General features: G+C 45.6%; 1 protein-coding gene across 1 annotated transcript; it reads left to right on the forward strand.

Moving 5' to 3' along the window:
- Window positions 1–16,397: 16,397 nt before the first annotated feature.
- On the forward strand, window positions 16,398–17,606 carry FOXQ1 (forkhead box Q1; the record flags this gene model as incomplete). Its single annotated transcript, XM_082499196.1, has 1 exon — window positions 16,398–17,606. The coding sequence occupies one exon, from the start codon at window positions 16,398–16,400 to the stop codon at window positions 17,604–17,606; it is 1,209 nt and encodes a 402-aa protein (XP_082355322.1).
- Between the last annotated feature and the right edge of the window lie 272 nt (window positions 17,607–17,878).

Consider the following 17,878-nt stretch of genomic DNA (forward strand, 5'->3'; position numbering starts at 1 on the left):
TCTGGGTTAGCCTTGTGTCATCAGATTATCCCCTGATACTGTTAGCTCCTGTGTCAGGAGTCCTGTTCATCAGTTCATGAAGCTCCAGTTAGGTTCGCTGCTCTTCCTATACCAGCTGGGAGGTTATTACAGAATCCCATTTTTAGTAACCTCCCAATTACAAACCAAATCCATTAATGACCAGCCTATTTCCATTTGGCTTTTCCCAGATTGCACCAGCAGCTCACAGTTATTCTGTAGTCATTTAGCATATCCAAATCTTTCTCCACCTACTTTCCCACCTCTTGCTGTAATGGCTTGTAGGGACCAACAGTTTCCACTAAAGGCAGAAGCATTCAGCTATTAAACATTTAGTCTGTGTCCATCATTCCTGCCCTCCCACTCCCTGTATGGGAAGAACCAGGCATTATCTCTACATTGACAATGCCTTCTCGTCTTGTCTCAGCAAAGTATTTCATCAGTTGGTTCCAACCTTCTACACCCAAGGCAATAATGAAAATATTAAGTAAGATCAGTGCCAGGCTGGTCTGTGAGGATTTCCACTCATAACCTTCTACTAAACTGGCAGAACCTGTGCCATCTCCGTGGTCCCTGCCCATCCTCCTACCAGCTTCCTCAGTTTAAGAAAAAAGGTGTAGTCTATGTTTGCTATCCCAGTGTTTCACTCCTGCCAAAGGAGTTTAGTAGATGAGATCTGAACATTTAAAGTTAGCCTACTTTACCCATGTTCCGTGAAAAATTCTAGGTTTTCAGATTCCAGACACATACAAAACAAGTACAGTACTCCATTTTCAGTCTCAGAAATGTAGAGGTAAGTATAGGTCTCCATACAAATTCTGCCAAATCATTACCTAGAATGTTTTTAAAAATGGTGAGGAATTATTCCTTTTCAGCTGTCTAAACAATTACTGGTACTTATTAGTTCTATTTTGACAGAACTGGTTTAACACATTCTTAAAAAAATATACAACTTATTCTTTTTGATCATCACAAGAGTGTCATCGGCCTACCACAAATATTGTAATAAATAACTCCGCACCACAAAGAAACATGATCCTCTAAACGTTGAATCAACATATTTGCTAAGGAGGTGCGTATCAAGTCAAGTCATCTCAACATAGAACTGATCCCTCAGTGAGAAGCAAATAAACAAACTAGAAAACAGAGTATCTTACCTTTGAAACGCCAGCTAGTACAGCTCCATAGGCCCAGTTTTTCTCCAGCACACAACCCCCTGCGAGGCAGCTGATGGAGTCACAGAGCTGCTCTAGCAAATGGCCTGGCCTACAGCACTTGGCATGGTCTACAGGTCTCAACAAGGGTGTTTTCTGGTCACACAGCAAAGTGATCAGGACCCTGCAACTCTTCCCACCAAGCCAGGAACAACCAGATTGCTTCCTCCTCTCCTTTTCCTCCTTGCTTGCAAGGCCACACGCAACCCCTTTCTCTCCCTCTGGGAAGTTGGATTATTTTGTGAAGGCAACTGGTGATTCAGCCCCAGATCCTCCATAACATCCACAGCACACAGGCTCCTGACTCCTTTGTCTCAGGGGAACTCAGGTAAAACTCTTCTGGTAGGGGAAATTCCCTCCCTGGTAATAAAAATCTCCTCCCTCAAGAAAAAGAATGTCCCCCCTACACATTTTGCCTGGAGGCAAAAAACCAGCATCCTACTTTTCTAAGTCTTATCCCTTCCTTCCCAGAGAAAACATTAAATCAGCCAAATGGCTCTTGCTGCCCCTCCACTGGAAAGAGGAAAAGTAAGTAGCAGAGGAGAAATCATGGAAAGAAAAGCATGACTGGCGAAAAAGAAGTGGTAGCGCTGACCTCCTGGCTCGAGGGCAGTGCGGAAAGGAAGGCAGCTCGGAGTGGGAGGGAAGTGGCAGAGGAAAAATGGTATGCATATGTGCGGACGCGCATGCAGATACAGATTTACCGAGGCCGAGTGAGGAGGCGTCAGCCTCCCTATCGGCACCAGTTTGTGTAGCATACATTCCTGCGCCTTGTGGTACAGCCACAGCGGCCTGCCCCAGCCGCCCCCCACCCTACTTAGCAAAGGGCATCGCCTGTCCTGAACAAATGCCTCGGCTGCTGTATTTTCATATGTGAAGGGGCCAGTATTATAGGAGAACATTATATTACACGTGCTATTTTCAGCTAACGTGAAACACTATTTATAAGTTTGCATAAGGAACGCGATCTGATCTTGCATTTGTTCCACGTCTGCAGTTCCTAGAGACCCCTGCACGCAGGCAGACTCTAAGGCTCTAAGCCTCATTTCTCTGGGAAAAAAAAAAAAAAAAAAAAAGAAAATTAATTAGAAAAACTTTGTATTCTTTGCACTTAAAAGGGCAGATCCCCTTACAACAGATACTGCTCTTTCAGCAGATCTTTGTGGGTGGAGATTTCATATCAGCGTGTCTGCCAGTTCCTGCCAGAGTTTCATCCAAGCCACAACATACAGAGTCAACATTAATTAGCATTAATTATTATTTATAAGAAGCAATATTATCTGCATTGCTATCCTTCACCCTTATTTTTGTGTCTTACATAGGGCTCGTGCATGGTACCTCACTGCCCAAACAGACAGAACAATGTCCCATGGAATCTGCAGACTAACACACCATATTGCCATCCTAAAGCCATTTTGAACAGATCGTTTTAAAAGTCAGGAGATCCCCTTTTCTCTGCTCCCACAAACTTGCCTTCTACTTCGTTTATAGTCAATTTGAGATTTCTCTTCTTTTTTTCCCCACAGCCAGGAAGGAATAAAAAATCCTGCCTGTAGATCATAAAATTGTTTTCTTTCCAACCAGAAAGACAGAAAAGAACCAACACTACAATCCCATCCCCCCCGAACCGTTTGGAATCATCAAACTAACAGCGTTTCCAGCACAAAACTCTCAAGTGAGCCTTTTGCACTTTACCAGAATGCATTGGTTTGAACAGAGAAAACATGCTGACTGCATTTCTGTTGACTTTATCCCTCTACCCATTTTGTGGGCACAAGGAGGACCTTTCCCGGCCACCTCTTTATTCTGGTTCAAAACTTGTCTCCAGACCCAGAATCCTATTCTATGAAACAGAATTTTGTGTTAGCCAATAGGACGGATTTTGTTCAGTGCCCACAAAACTGAGAAAGCTTGCAGAAATTTCAAAATTCAATTCAAAACAGGTAATTAGTCCAGATCGCTATTATTACTAGTTTTGAAGTTATTAGCATTGTTGATAATAACTGCTCGTAAATAATCATTTGCATACATTAAATTTAGCTGGAAGAACTTGTGAGCATTAGCAAATCCTATAATGAGCACAGTGCCTATTCTCTTTTTAATGAATTCTGCCTTACTTCCAGTTTAAATAATATTTTTTGCTGCTTTGTTTCTTGCTTATTTTGTTGCTTGATGCAATACACAACAGCACAGGCACCAAGATTAGTGGAGTGAATCCAATTTAGAAAGTCGCCTTTGCATAGGCCGAGGTTAATGAAACCACTTGAGCACGTTAAAGTGAATTCACTTAGTCAATCCAGACTTGTTGGAGAAACTATTAATAATCAGCTGGAACTGCTGAGTCAAAATTATGAATGACATGGAAACACTGAGCACATTTTATGCGCTCCCATTGCTTGTATCCTATTTGGGACTGTTGCAATCACAAATTATGCATAGCTCTGAAATACTACATACTTTGACCAATGTGTATTGCAACATTTTGCTGGGGAGTCACAACATGTTGTGTCATACCGCGTACACCTTTCAGTGAGAAGTATGAACTGAATAGAGTAGGAAAACGTTGGATTACCATTTGCTGTTAAAAACCAACTTCCATCTGAAAACATCTGTGAGCAGTGCGATTTCTATCAATACGTGCATTTTATTTGCTCTTCTAAGAGATCAGATTAGGCTTCCTTCAATTGTCAGACACATAAGAAAAATAATTTTAAAACTAGATATTGTTGGCATATTTATCATTTTCCCTATTATTCACATATGTGTTAATTTCTTCTATAAATCATCTAATCAAAAAAGAGAAACCATACCATTTTTTCTTATACAACTAGCAAGCATGACCATTACAGGCATTATAAAGGGGTACTTTTTGTTGTTGCTTTTTGGCCAAAATAAGTCACGAATAATTTGTACAATAGGACACCCGAGAACACCGTTCACAGCTCTTGGGCAACTAATACATGCAAAATATTTGCAGAAAGAAAGCATTATGATGTTTTCACTCTGGTTTCCAACTCTGAGATGTCATGCTCTTGGTTAGCATTCTTCACGTGAAAAGGCAAGAGATATGCTTCCAGGATAATAAAAGCATTCTGTATGGAAAATAGTTTGATCTTTATTGTATCTATAACCAGTAATTACCATGCTATTGTATTTGTACCAACAATCAAGCAACTCACTGGCATAAACAGACACGCCTCTTCTGGCAACAGAGTTGCAATCACATATGCCCACAGTTATCTTCATGCAAAATGCACAGAGACAGTTAAATACAAAGAATGGATAAATTACTGTCCAGATCTTTAGCTACTTCATCACATGACACTTCGCTGAAGTTAGAAAATCCATACCATCTGATAACATGTCCTGTTATTCACAACCTAATTAAATTGCACGTGGAAAGTTAAGAGAAACAGGTAACCAACCAACGCAAGGCAAACAACGCAAAAATCAGCAGAGCAAGCTTAAGCTAGCTCTATTGAGGAACAAACCACTAATGGTGGAAAGAACACTTTTGGAAAGCTCTCAGGGTCAATAAAGACATCCTTTTTACTACTGATAAGTAAGGCAACCATCAGGGCTCATAAAAACACATATTAACTCACCTTTTCCTGGAGCAAGCGCTGATATTCTAGCATTTCAGGGAAAGATGCTACAAAACAGTCTAATGTGAAATGTCCTTGCGCGTGGGTCATATCAGAAAAAAATGATAAGCAAGTGGCAGCCAGGCAAACGAAGAGAATAACTGCAATGATTGAGGTGGAACACAGCATGCGACTTTTAAGCAGGAAAAAAATTTTGAGGGGCAATCCCTCTCACCTTACACAATGTTTCAGTCTAGCCCACTACATTCAATTGCATCTTAACGTCAGGATGAAGTTCAATTAGTGCAAAAAGCACATTTTTTTTTCACAAACAATTACCTTATGTACATAAACTCCTTTAAGCAAAGCATCTTGACCATTTAAAAATGGAGGTACCTCTATTTTAGGTGCTTCCTAAGAGAAGACAGGCAGGTTGGAACTCACATTAAATACTTCTAGAGCTCTGTAATACATCCCAGGTGATCACTCAGGAAGCCTTAGGCTTCGTTTCAGTTAACAGAAACGGGCACTGCAAGGTGCAAACCACTTCATGCACTACAGGCACCTGCTTTGGGATAAGATGATGACGATTCCCTGGTGTGACAACACTTGCAGGCATTTACAATTTCAGGCAGCATCTCTGAGAACTCACTGTCTGCACAGCAGAATCTACATATTTAGAAATCGTTAAAGGCACAAATTTTCAGTTCAAACTCACTATTGTGTCTTCAGTTCGTAGGTTTTGTTTTCCTCTTGCCTGTGAATTTCTCTACCTTCTCCTCTATTCAAAATAAAGCCACTCTCCTCAGTGCTTTAACTTTCCAACTGTTTAATACCCTAGCCAGTAGTTCTCTTGTGACAGACTGAAATGATGTTTATAAAAAAAAAATTACTCAAGCTGTCATCAGATCTTACCTCTGTAAGGGAAGACTCACAACACACTGAGAAGGACAGTTTCCCTGCAGTGTTCTTGGGCGAAATTCTACAGCATCACTGGAACAGGCACCCAGCCGACGCATCCCCAAAAGTACACTGCTGGAGAGAACAACAGTGCTACTGTTTCCTGTAAAGAACAGATGAGAACAATAACACCTTATCAAAGCTTCAAGGTGGGAAATGAACACAAGTATTCATATAAGTTACATCTTGCACTCGCAAACCAAAAGGAAGCCAGGACATGGGCTCAAGAGCTGGCATGCGATTAACCACACCGTTTAACTACCAACAAGTTCCCTGACAGGGGCTTTGCCCTGTCACCTAGTACTTTCTCACGCGACACACAGGCACGGTTCAGGAGATGGCGTGGATGAAGGACCGTTCCCTCATGCAGGTGGGGCAGATGAGGCCACGTCTTTGGAAAGAAGAAAATTTAGCCCCCAGGGGCAAAGACTGTGTGCTGTCCTGTTTTATTTACTAGTGCTAAGGTAGCCATGAAGACCGGACAGGACATTGTGGGCATCTTTAAGTATAAGATCAAGATTGTATCTGCAAGACTCACCACACTAAGACCATGATGTTTCAAATACTAATGAATACATTCATGCACAAGAGTCATTTTCTCAAATTAATTAGGATTACTCCTATGTCTAAAAGTATGCCAGCGTAGGTGTTTGCAGAAGAGGTTTTGGAATGTCAGTCATCATATACCCATCAGTTAAAGTACACTCATAAATGCTTTCGCTTGGAAGATTGTATTAACCTTAATATAAAATACATGTTTTCTGGGTCTGATGACTCAGGAAGAACTTGCAAGTCCATACCTCAACCCATTAATCTTATATAAATAAACTTTCCCCTTGTGAAAGGGAGTCCCATAGCATTAATAAATAGGGATCTTTCTCAACCATAATCAGATTCTGTAAGAATCATTTAGAAACATTTAGATTAATTATTTGTTGCGAATTATTCACTTAGCTCTGCCTCTTCAATCAAGAAGCACGGCCCTATTTCTTTCGGCAACATGAGCTAGTATAATAGAGTAGAGAATTTCCACATTTAACTCTCATATCCAACACCATTTAATTAAAGTCTCAACTGTGAATAGTCATGAGTCTGGCCAAAGTTTTGAAGGTTTGAATTCAGGCCCACTGGAGTGAGAGCCCCACCTATTCAGTTTGCCTCTGCACTTGACTCCACCTAACTTCGTCAAGGGGCCAACCTTTAATGACAGTGCATTTAAAGGCCAAAGTGGGGGTAAGAGGGTACAGGGTGTTCTACTTCACATCCTGCCTTCAAAATAAACTCTGTCCAAGTCACCAAGATTTACTTACAGAGAGTTGACGGGTATATAAAGTGGCATGGTGGGAGGGCATTTTTCCCACAACACTTTGATAATCCTTCAAAGTTTGAATATGTGTTGGGTTTTGCTAAGTTTCTTGGCATTGACTCCACCTCAACTGAAGAAAGTAAAAATGGACTGTCTCCCAAACCCCTATGGCATAAATAAATCAAGTTATGAATAAGGACTCTTGTAAGCGATGAGTAAATATCTCCATAGTCTGATCTATCAATGTCAAGTGCCAGGGCTTACGCTTCTCTGAAATGAATACTCAAGTCTGCAAAGTTTTGAAATACTATTCCACCTTCTTGAAAATCTCTTTGTACATCAGTCATGCTCTGTTTCTGTTTCAGAATCTCCTATTCTTCACAGTTTCTGGAGATTTTCATCACAGGGAAAAAAAAGAAAAAAAGGAAAGATATTGTACAGAAATTGCAATTAGAAAGAGACATCAACCAATCCTTAGCAGCCCCTTTCTGGAATTACACACTGACGTTCAACCTTCACTTTTGCACTTTTAAATATTTTTTACTCAATAAAAAAAGAAAACAAACTCCTCAACCACCCCTAGCCATGAAAGATGGGAAAAGTATACTCCAAGAGAGAAAATGCAGATGAAAGATGATTGCTTCCAAATGCACCATGGGAAATGAAAACCCAGAGAACTCCCTAGCCTGAGGAAAGCTGTAGAGGTGAGCAGTCCAAAAAATTCCACCGGTAGAAGCAGCCAAATAGGAGATCTTTGGGCATCCTGGAAATTTTCTACAGTCTGAGTGAAACCTCCCTGCAACGCGCTCTCGGTTGGAGCTATCTACTCCATCTTTCTCCACATCCCCATCTCTTCACCTCAGCTTTGCTCCAGCCCCCTCTTTCCTTTTCCTCTGCTACCTTTACCCTGCTTGCTCCCCTTCCCCATAGGCTTCCCTTTCACTTCTTTTTACAGTAAAAATAAAAAGGTTCTGAAACGTCATTTCCATCATGAAACAATGTCAAACATCCCCCCCCCCCCCACACACGTTTTTAAAAGGGCAAATGGTCCATGCAAAAAGAAATCCAAGCAAGCAGCTGTGTGTCACAGCAGCGATTACAAGCCCCAGAGAAGGCAAGATATTGTTTGTGCTAGACTCCCTGTGTGCACGCATACTCACCCCCTCCTCACGGTCCTGGCTGACTTACAGGTAAGTAGCCATTGCATTAGAGCAGATTCGGAGATGTTTAGTAAGACCTCATCTTAACCAAACAAATCAGGACTACTGACAGATTTGCAGGGGAGAAGGTACTGGGTGTGACGCACCAGAAAATCACTAACAGACATTAAACTGGCTCAAGTCTGTGGACCTGTGTTTTACTTACCGGTCTTGGGCTAACACCCAGGACTTTTCTTTCCTTGCAAAGGTATGATGTCAGGCACATGGCAGTTCTTGAGATTCTGTATAAGCCAGCATTGCCAGAGGCTCTGTGCAGGTGTGGTTAACAGTTATTTAATGATTCTTCACAATTGCATGTATCTGTCTGAACATAAATACAGTCTGATCGTAATCTTTCTTTTCACACCATGAATTTGCCCTGGTGTTTCCACCCTTGCAGGTTCTCAAACGCCCCATCACAGTTATTACAGACCTGAGATTCACTGGATCGTTTCAAACCGTTCACGAGCACTTTGCTGTCCTGTTGGCTTGGTAAGGTGAAGAGACTGAAGGCAGTATATTTAATACAAATGCTGTAGCTCTTCACTTAAATTCTGTAAGCTTGGCTCCCTGATGACTCACAGGACTCTCCTCCCTCCCCATGTTTACACACTGATGACAAGTACTGTTAAGTTTCTAAAAGCAAAATTATCAAAAAAACAGAACACTGGCAATTCCTGGGAAAAGTTCTCAGTTTTTCTCCTTTCCCCAGCAGTTGCACGAGCCTTTATTCAGCATAAATACTAGTACTATTCAATTAGTTAAAATAATTTTGAGTGATAGTTTGACTGTTTCTTTTCCAAAAGGTAATAGTTTTCCTAATTAGTCACTTGCTTTGATAAGGCTCTGACTTTTACTCTAATCTAAATTAACAAGACTTTATCTACCTGCATCATTCAAACACACCCTACTTGCAAATCTGGTATGACTAAAAACCAAGACAAGTGTTTGGTTTCATTTTACATTTGCTTCAAAGTGCCCCACTTGGAGGTTAATTATTAATCTACTCAAGTATATGTAAAGGTTCAGGGAAACAACGGGGTTAGTAGGTAGAGCAGTAGTTGAGGAATTAGGAAACCTGTGTCCTATTCCCAGCTTAGATCACGTATACGTTTGGCCAAGACACTTAAATTCTGCGAACCTTTACTTACAAAACAGAAATAGCAACACCCTCTGCACAAAGCACTTTGACACCTTTAGGGAAGAAACTTCACGTGTGTGAGGCAACAGTATGTTTGTTTGCACCTTCAAGAGACTGAAACTCAGCTAATCCCTTAAGAACTCACCAAGGAACTGGAGATCAGATACTCAACCCATGCAACTCAACAAAACTAATGATTTTGTCAGCTCCGCAGCAGCTGAAGAACCAGCTCCTCGAGCTTTCACTGTGTTTCTCTGCCATCTGAAAAGTGTTGAGAACACACCTGGTTTCTGGAACACGGTTTGGGGGTTATAAGTCCCACCACCACCCTGAGGTACTGTCATAGACGTCTCTTCAGTGTAACTACGCTGCGTGTAACTATGCTGCGTGTCCCAGGACTAAGCAAGGAGCAGCACCAACCAGATTTTCAAAGACACCAATGCTGTTCTGGAGCTGTCCAGGGGGTGGCTCGGCAGATGACAGCTCAGATCTTGAAGCAGGGAAGGAAAAAGGAAAGCAGCAAATGGAGGACAGAGCATGCACGGGAGAGACATCATTTGGGGGCATTACTGCCAAATCCTGCCTGCCAGCGGAAGGGCTGGCTGGCAGCAGTCTGCCCCTCAATATCTCCGTTACAGCGCGGTTGACTTGGTCTTGGGGAGAAAAAAAAAACAGTAAGTTTTTTACACCACTATTTATTTACAGATTTGGCTAATTCGTATATAAATCATGGGATTCCACGCAGAAATCAGTTTTTGAAAACAAAGAAACAACAACAACAAAACAATCCAGAAGTAAGAATGTTGAATACTTACTGCTGTTTAACTGGAATATTATTGGCAAGGTGATTCATTTGTTAATACGCAGTGCTATAAATAGGACTTTAACTTAGTTGAATAGAAACATATCCTTCATATCTCTAGTCACTTGTTTACCCGTGTAAAATATATGCGGTTTTGAGTTGGCTTAGGTGTATTCCAGGAAGGGCTAGCAAAGTTCAATGACTCTCCATCACACATTCAAAGCCCTTCAGCTCCCGGTTAATTTCGCTGTGCTTCTCTTACCACGCTGTTCACCCGGCTCCATCAATGCGCGGACTTAAAGGCAATAAGAGGCTATTGTAAGAATTCAGCCAGTGTTTCCTCATATCATGGGCCAGTGATAGCAAGCCTCTGGCATCAATACCAGGTTTGGCGCCAACAGATATTTGGTCTGGCACCAGCAATAACAAGCTATGATGGTTTCTTTTTAAGTTTGTTTGGCACCAGTAGCAAGGAACATTCACTATTCCTGGCGGAGAGCCATAGAATTTCACCGAATGGCTTCTGCATCATAACTTCATAACAAACATAACACAACATAGCTTCTAATTGCGGCGGAGGCTGTGTCTTAGCAAGCAATTCCGTCCTGATAATTACATCCAGACTTATCAATACCTGTGCTGCCTTCCAATACCAGTTTTGTTCTTACTGTAAGAATACTCTCCTTGGAGAGATCCACAAACCCGTAAGTCCATCACCATTTAGATTTTCGCTCTCGGTGCAGTTATATGAAACCAAGTAATCAACTATGAGAAAAGCCTATGGGGACAGTTATTAAATTAAGTCATCACAAAATATGGTGTAAATACTGTGTTGACTTAACCTCACTCCTCACCCTGCACTCTTTAATGTCATGTACTTTCTCAGACTGCAGACCTGCAATATATTCCAGAGAGGTTCACCTTCTGCTGGTGTGGAGTGCCATTCAAAGCCCCTGAGGCTTAACATAGCTCTAGCAAAAAGAGAGAATTAGCTATAAATTATCCGAATCTTGGGACAGAGCAATCTTCATTTTGACAGCTCCTTGCTAAATGACGCAACGCTTCTGATGAGGCCTCATGATGGATACCTCAGTGGACACAGCGCAGGACAAGGACTCGGAAGAGCTCAGTTCTACAGACAGGGTTGCAACCGACTTGCCAAACAATTTTCATCAGGACTTCCCTTCACTTCTCTTTGCCTGTAAAATAGGAGAGCTGCGAAATCTCTGGGTGGAAAGGATGATGTAGGAGCCAGGAATTCCTTCAATTAACAACAGCAATAATGCCATCCTCTTCACAGGAGAAAACCTGTCCCTGCCCACTCTGTCACAATCCGGTACACAGAAGAAAAGAAATTTGCTTAAATGGAGACTTTTTTTATGGGACATGAAGCGGGCACAGGCAGGAAGCGATACTAAGCTTTGGGCATGGGAAGATTTTATTCTCAGCAACAGCTCCCAAGAAGACAGACTGCGTGAAACGAAGTTGAAATGGAAGTCCCCATTGTAAATTCAGCTCTTATTACCTGTCAGAGAGAGAGAAAATCTCTGCCCACAGGGAATGGCTGCCCCTGTGAAAAAGTGCAAATCCATAGAGTTCCCAATGTGGGAATTCACGCAGACACGCATTCTGCTTCAGTGATCAACCTCTTCCTCTCGTGGTCTAAATGAATTCCCACTAACCTCCTTTAGCACAGCTCAGCCTCTAGCTGGATTTCCTTCAACTAGAAAAACATACATAGTGCAATTAGCCAACCTTCACAGACTCTGTAGTTCATTTATGCGTGCTAGGCACGTCTCCTGCTGTGAGCAGCCCATCCAAAGAGAACTCTTTGAACTGGTCTATTGTTGCTCGCGTAGTGGATTGCATTGTCCAGTTTCATCATTCCTGGCAAGGCAGCGCACTCCTGCAGCTTGCTACAAGAGGAGGAGAAGAGATGATGAAGCACTTTGTCCAGCTGGTGTGCCGGACATCTCAGATGTACAAATAAGCTTGCCTACCACTAACTATAGGACTTTCCCAGTCACCACAGAGAGATTTTTTATTGACCAGTTGTGCTTACATGATCTTATCTGGAACCCCTCTCTAATCTAGTTAGGAGTCTGGAGAGGCAGAAGGCAGAAAAGATGGTAAGAAAGGACTGGGTGGAAATAAAAATTTAAAAAATAAATAAATAAAAACAAGACCATGGTGTGACACACCTTTGCATGATGTTTGCTGAAGTGTAAAACCACATCATGGTTTAAAATACCATGGGGACAACACAACTGGATGAACCAAAAACAAACCCACAACCACCAGACAGCGTAGCATTTGGCTACATTTAGTAAGGTATATTTTTAGAATTCATAGCTTGAGCAAACTGCAAAGGACTACACTGCCCTACCTTCAAATACTCATTGGCACACTCTTACTACTTCCAAATGAAATTAGTGGAATACTACAGAAAATGGGAAGCAAAGTTCAGCGTGTGATTTTCAAGCAACCACTCGCATTTCTCCCCTTTGTCTTTGACTAGGTACTGTTTTGGGGAGGAAAAGAGGGGGTCATACATCAAAAAAGGTCCTGCTCTGCTGCTCTAAAGAGGAAGAGACATTTCATTCTAGAACAAAGAATTAGATTTTTTTTACATTGCTTCACTAGAGGTTTTTGGAGGTTTTTCTTGGGGTGATGGGGGTGGAGTGTTTGGCTTTGCTATAATACAGCACATCAAAGTGCTTTTGATGTGAAGTTTACTTAACAGAATCAGTTTTTCCGATGATTGTGTTAATCTTTATAAACCTGAAGGCGATACTGTGCCTTTTAAAAAACTATAGCAGGAAAAGACTTGAGGTTACATATACTCTCAGTGGTGAGAGACGGGAGTAGTTGGACTATATCGCCACTTCTTACGACTTTGCTCGTTGTTTCAGGGGCAACAATAGCAATGGGCTTGATGTTGCACTCACTTAGGCCAGGAAGGCTCTATTTAAACCATGCACAGTCCTTCACATAAGTACCTTCATGTATTTTCTCAGGTAAGAGCCACCACAGGTTTCAACAGGTACTCACTTGGAGGCAGCGAAGGGGCCTTGAGCCGCAACCAGAATCAGCGCTGATCTTAGAAAGGCTCTCTGTTCCCGGCCGTTAATAGCTATCTTTGTAATTGTATTATTTTGAGCACAAGCTTCTGTCCCCTCTTAGATCTTGCAAAACCAGCTTTGCCATCCACTCCTAGTCTTGAAGTATGTCTGTGAAAAAGCTTCTGTTATGTCTGACGTGTTTACCTACAGCATTTGAATGACTTTTTAAGTTCTTTGAATAAAGATAAGAGACAATGTGTACATTTTCCACACAAATAGTGGAACGGTAATAAAATAAACATCAAAGGTAAGCTAGCAAATCATCGCTACTTCACTGCTATTTACAACAAAAGCAGGAAGAGGAAAAAACCTACCCTCACCATTGGCATCATCTTAGAAAATACAACTTTTGGAAGGAATGATGGCTTTTTCCCATACCCTTAAACACAAACATTGGCACCTACAGCTAATGCAACCCTTTACTGAAAGATCTCAGTTTACATTACATGGCAAAAACAACAACAAGGAACCGAGAGAGGTCTGCCTCCTCTTATTTTTGTCTTTCTGAATTACCAGCTTTTCTGAACTGGTACAGCTTTAGTGAGAACAGGAAGACGTCAAACCTGTTATTATTAAAGCTAGCAAGAGTACAACCTCAGTATTTACTATGTAAGACCCACACAGACAGAAGAAATGGCAAAGCTTTGAAACATTTTGCAGGTGTGTGTGGGAACGTATGTTCTATTCAAGAGAGACTAAGACAGAAAGTAGTGCTGTTTGTTTCTTCTGTTAGTCTTCTAAACCTGCCTTTTTTCATGTTCCTTTCCAACACTGCCTAAGAGCCAGACCACAACAGCATAGTCCTAACTGGAGAGACTGCAATAAGTATTTATTCTTAAATAAGGTCTGATTTAGAAAGACTGCTTTTGGAAAATATGGAGCAATCTAACTCTTACTCCAGGATACGAAATTCAAAGTGTACATATGAGAAATAAAATATAAGCACCACACTAGATTTCTGCTGATGTTTTTGTTTTGTTATTGTTTTGCAGACGCTAGCGCTACTGCCCTATGAAGTCAAATGGCATTTTGCAATTGACTTTGAACAGCGAGCAGGATGGGACTGAACAGGGAGTTTTCAGAGAAGCTACTGCCATACAGCTCTCTTCATCTAGTGGTTCTGTCCAGCATACTGCTGAAGGAGGCAAAACCTCTGAAGAAGGGTAAGACCCTGACAACTTAAACTTAAAAACAAACCCCAAAGTCAAAACTGACTTTTCTAGGAAAAAAAAGTGTCTAGGTAAAATTGCAGAACATCTTTTGTTCCAGGTTTTATTGAAAATTTACAGATCCATGTCATGGTTGTCCTGGTTTCAGCTGTGATAGAGGAAGGAATATTCCATACCATAGACATCATTTATATACAGAGCATCAATGTTCCTTTGGCCTGCTTGTCCTGTCTATGCTTCCTCTGAGCTTCTATGGGAAGCTGAAAATGTCCTTGATTTAAATTACATGTTACTTAGCAACAACTAAACCAGTATGTGTTATCAACATTATTCTCATACTAAATCCAAAACACAGCACCTACTAGGAAGAAAATTAACTCTGTCCCAGATGAAACGAGGACAATCCACAACGTGCCCAAACCACAACAGTGAAAATAAAAAAAAAAAAAAAAAAGCAAAGTCACTTTTTAAAAACATAATAAAAGATTTTATTGCAGAGCGACAGTTAGAGAAGCTACAAACACACCATCCGAAAGAGATCAAGCTATACGCACATTAAGACACTTAAAACTAAGGTTAAGATTTTGACTAATTCTCCCGTAGCAAAAGCCCACATCATTGCCTACCTGTTCCCATTTTTCCCCTGCACCGGGTGTGGTTATGACAGAAGGAAAGAGGGGCCAGGACTGAAATGACTTTGTCAGGCTACATAAATCATTAGGAATTCACAACGGTGAAGCCCTGTATTATTTTCCAACAGGTTGTTGAGCTGTCACATTACAACTTGTTGCTATATACGGCGCTATTAAAATAAATCACTGCATGTAACAGGTTCTGCTCTGCCACCTATAAGTCATTCTGCATTTTACACCTGGGAGGCGGGCCCGGCTCTGCAAAGTCGCGCCGAACTGCGGCTTCATTCGAAATACCCGGGAAGGGGAGGGACCTGGCAGGAGAAAATACAAACAAGTTTCGTAAAATAACTTTCCAACAAGACCTCGCTGTCATCTCAGCTAATTACGGCTCTGATACGGCTTATTAGCGCATACCCACCTTTGCTACCTTGCTTCTCCACCCACCACCCTTTCAGATCTTTGTCCTGGCTCCGCCTCTCGCCGGCGTTATAATGGGCTGGTCTGAAAGTGGTGGAGAGACACAGAACCACAGGGGAAGAGAGAGATAATGACAATAACGCTAATAACCCTAATAACCCGGCTGCTGCCCGCGTCGCAGCGAGGAGCCAGCCCGGCGACCCGGCACTGACGGGGGCCGAAGCCGGAGAGAGCGGAGTAACCCCGACGTCCCTCGAGAGCTTCTCCCCGCGCCCGGGGAGCGCCGGACGGTAACATCGGCAGCGGCCCCGAGGAGGACCGGGCTCGGGGGGACGCGGAGAGGAGCCGGCTCCGGCAGCCCGCCCGCCCGCCCCGGCTCCGCGGGGACCTCCTCGCCCCTCCGCGGCAACCCGCTCTCCCCCGGCCCCATGGAGCAGCGAGAGTAAAGAGCGAGAAGGACAAAAACAGGGGCGGAAAGAGAGCGAGCGCCCCGGTGGAAGGAGGTGGAAGCCGGAGGAAGCGCTCCGTCCCTCGCCGAGGGCCGCAGGGCACCGCCGCCTGTCCTCGGCGCCCACCGGAGGGGAAGGGGACAGCCCCCTCCCGCCTCCCCGTCCAGCGACCCCCGGGGCTGCCGGGGAGCCGCGGAGCCCCGTTGCCCTCCGTTGCCCTGCCCCGCCTGTCGCCGCGGAGCTGTCCAAGCCGGCGCGGGGGGCACAAACCCCCCTGCCCGGGTCGCCTCGCCGCCCCCCGCCGCCGTTCAGGCCGCGCCGAGGGGCGGGGGTCGCGCCCGCCCAGCGGAGCCGCCGGGCGCGGGGGGGGCCGCCGCCGCCATGAAGCTGGAGGTGTTCTCGCAGCACTACGAGGACAAGCTGAGCGCCGGCAGCGACCAGGAAGGCAGCGGCTCCATCTCCCCGGCGCCGGCTGAGAGCGAGCTGGGCTCCGACGGCGACTGCGCCGCCAACAGCCCCGGCGGAGGGGCCGGGCGGCCGGGGCACCCCCCCCTACCGCCGCCGCCGCCGCCCCCCGCCCCGCAGCCGCCGCCGCCGCCGGCGGCCGAGAGCGCCAAGGGGAAGCCCTACACGCGGCGGCCGAAGCCGCCCTACTCCTACATCGCCCTGATCGCCATGGCCATCCGCGACTCGGCCGGCGGCCGCCTGACCCTGGCCGAGATCAACGACTACCTGATGAGCCGCTTCCCCTTCTTCCGCGGCGCCTACACCGGCTGGCGCAACTCCGTGCGCCACAACCTCTCCCTCAACGACTGCTTCGTCAAGGTGCTGCGCGACCCGGCGCGGCCCTGGGGCAAGGACAACTACTGGATGCTCAACCCCAGCAGCGAGTACACCTTCGCCGACGGCGTCTTCCGACGGCGCCGCAAGCGCCTCAGCCGCGCCGCCCCGCCGCCAACGGCCCGCCCCGCCGCCACCGCCGCCGCCGCCGCCCCACCGCCGCCGCAGGAGGCGGCCGGAGCGGGCTCCGCGTCCCCCGGCGGTTCCCCGCCGTGCTGCTGCGCCTCCTCGCCCTGCAACTGCGCGCCGGGCCCCGGCGACAAGGAGGCAGCGGCGGGGGGCGGCGGAGCGGCGGCGGCGGGCGGCGGCGGCGCCAAGTTCTCCAGCTCCTTCGCCATCGAGAGCCTCCTCCGGCGGCCGGCAGGGCCCCGCGCCGCCCCGCCGCCACCGGCGCACGTCCGCCTCCTCTGGCCGCCGCCGCCGCCGCCCGCGCCCCCGCACCTGCTGCCCGGTCCTTACCCGCTGCTGCCGTACCCACCTGCCGCACAGCCCCCGCCCGCCGCCGCCCTCTACGGCGGCGGCCTCCTGCAGCTCTGCGCCTACGGGCTGGGCGAGCCGCCGCCGCCGCCGCTACTGCTGGCGGGCGGGCGGCAAGCGCTGGCCCCGGGCGAGCTGCCGCCGGCGGAGCGGCCGCGGGGGCCGCCGCTTTTCCCCGTCGCCCTCCCCAAAGGCGGGCGGGGGCCGCCGCCCGGCTCCCCGCTCTACGGGCCTCACCGGCTGGCCGGGCCGCTGGAGACCCCCCTGGCTTAATGGAGCCCCCCCCTCCTCCCCTGCGAGGGGCCTGCCCGGGGAGGCGGGGAGGGGGAAAGGAGGAGGCTCTGGATCCCGCACTTTAACTCCAGAGGCGACCAAAGCCTCCAAGCGAAAGCCTCGGTGACTGTGCCTTAGTGAAATGACAGTGGGTTTAACGTAAACCAAAAGAAAAAAAAAAAAAAAAAAAAAATCATAAAAAACGAAACAACTGTCGTTTTGGACATAGCCATGAGCCTCAAGTGCTTCTTACTGTTCGTTGAGACTACTTG

This window comes from Vanellus vanellus (genome assembly GCF_965231255.1).
Source record: "Vanellus vanellus genome assembly, chromosome: 2".
In the NCBI taxonomy this organism is placed as follows: Eukaryota; Metazoa; Chordata; class Aves; order Charadriiformes; family Charadriidae; genus Vanellus; species Vanellus vanellus.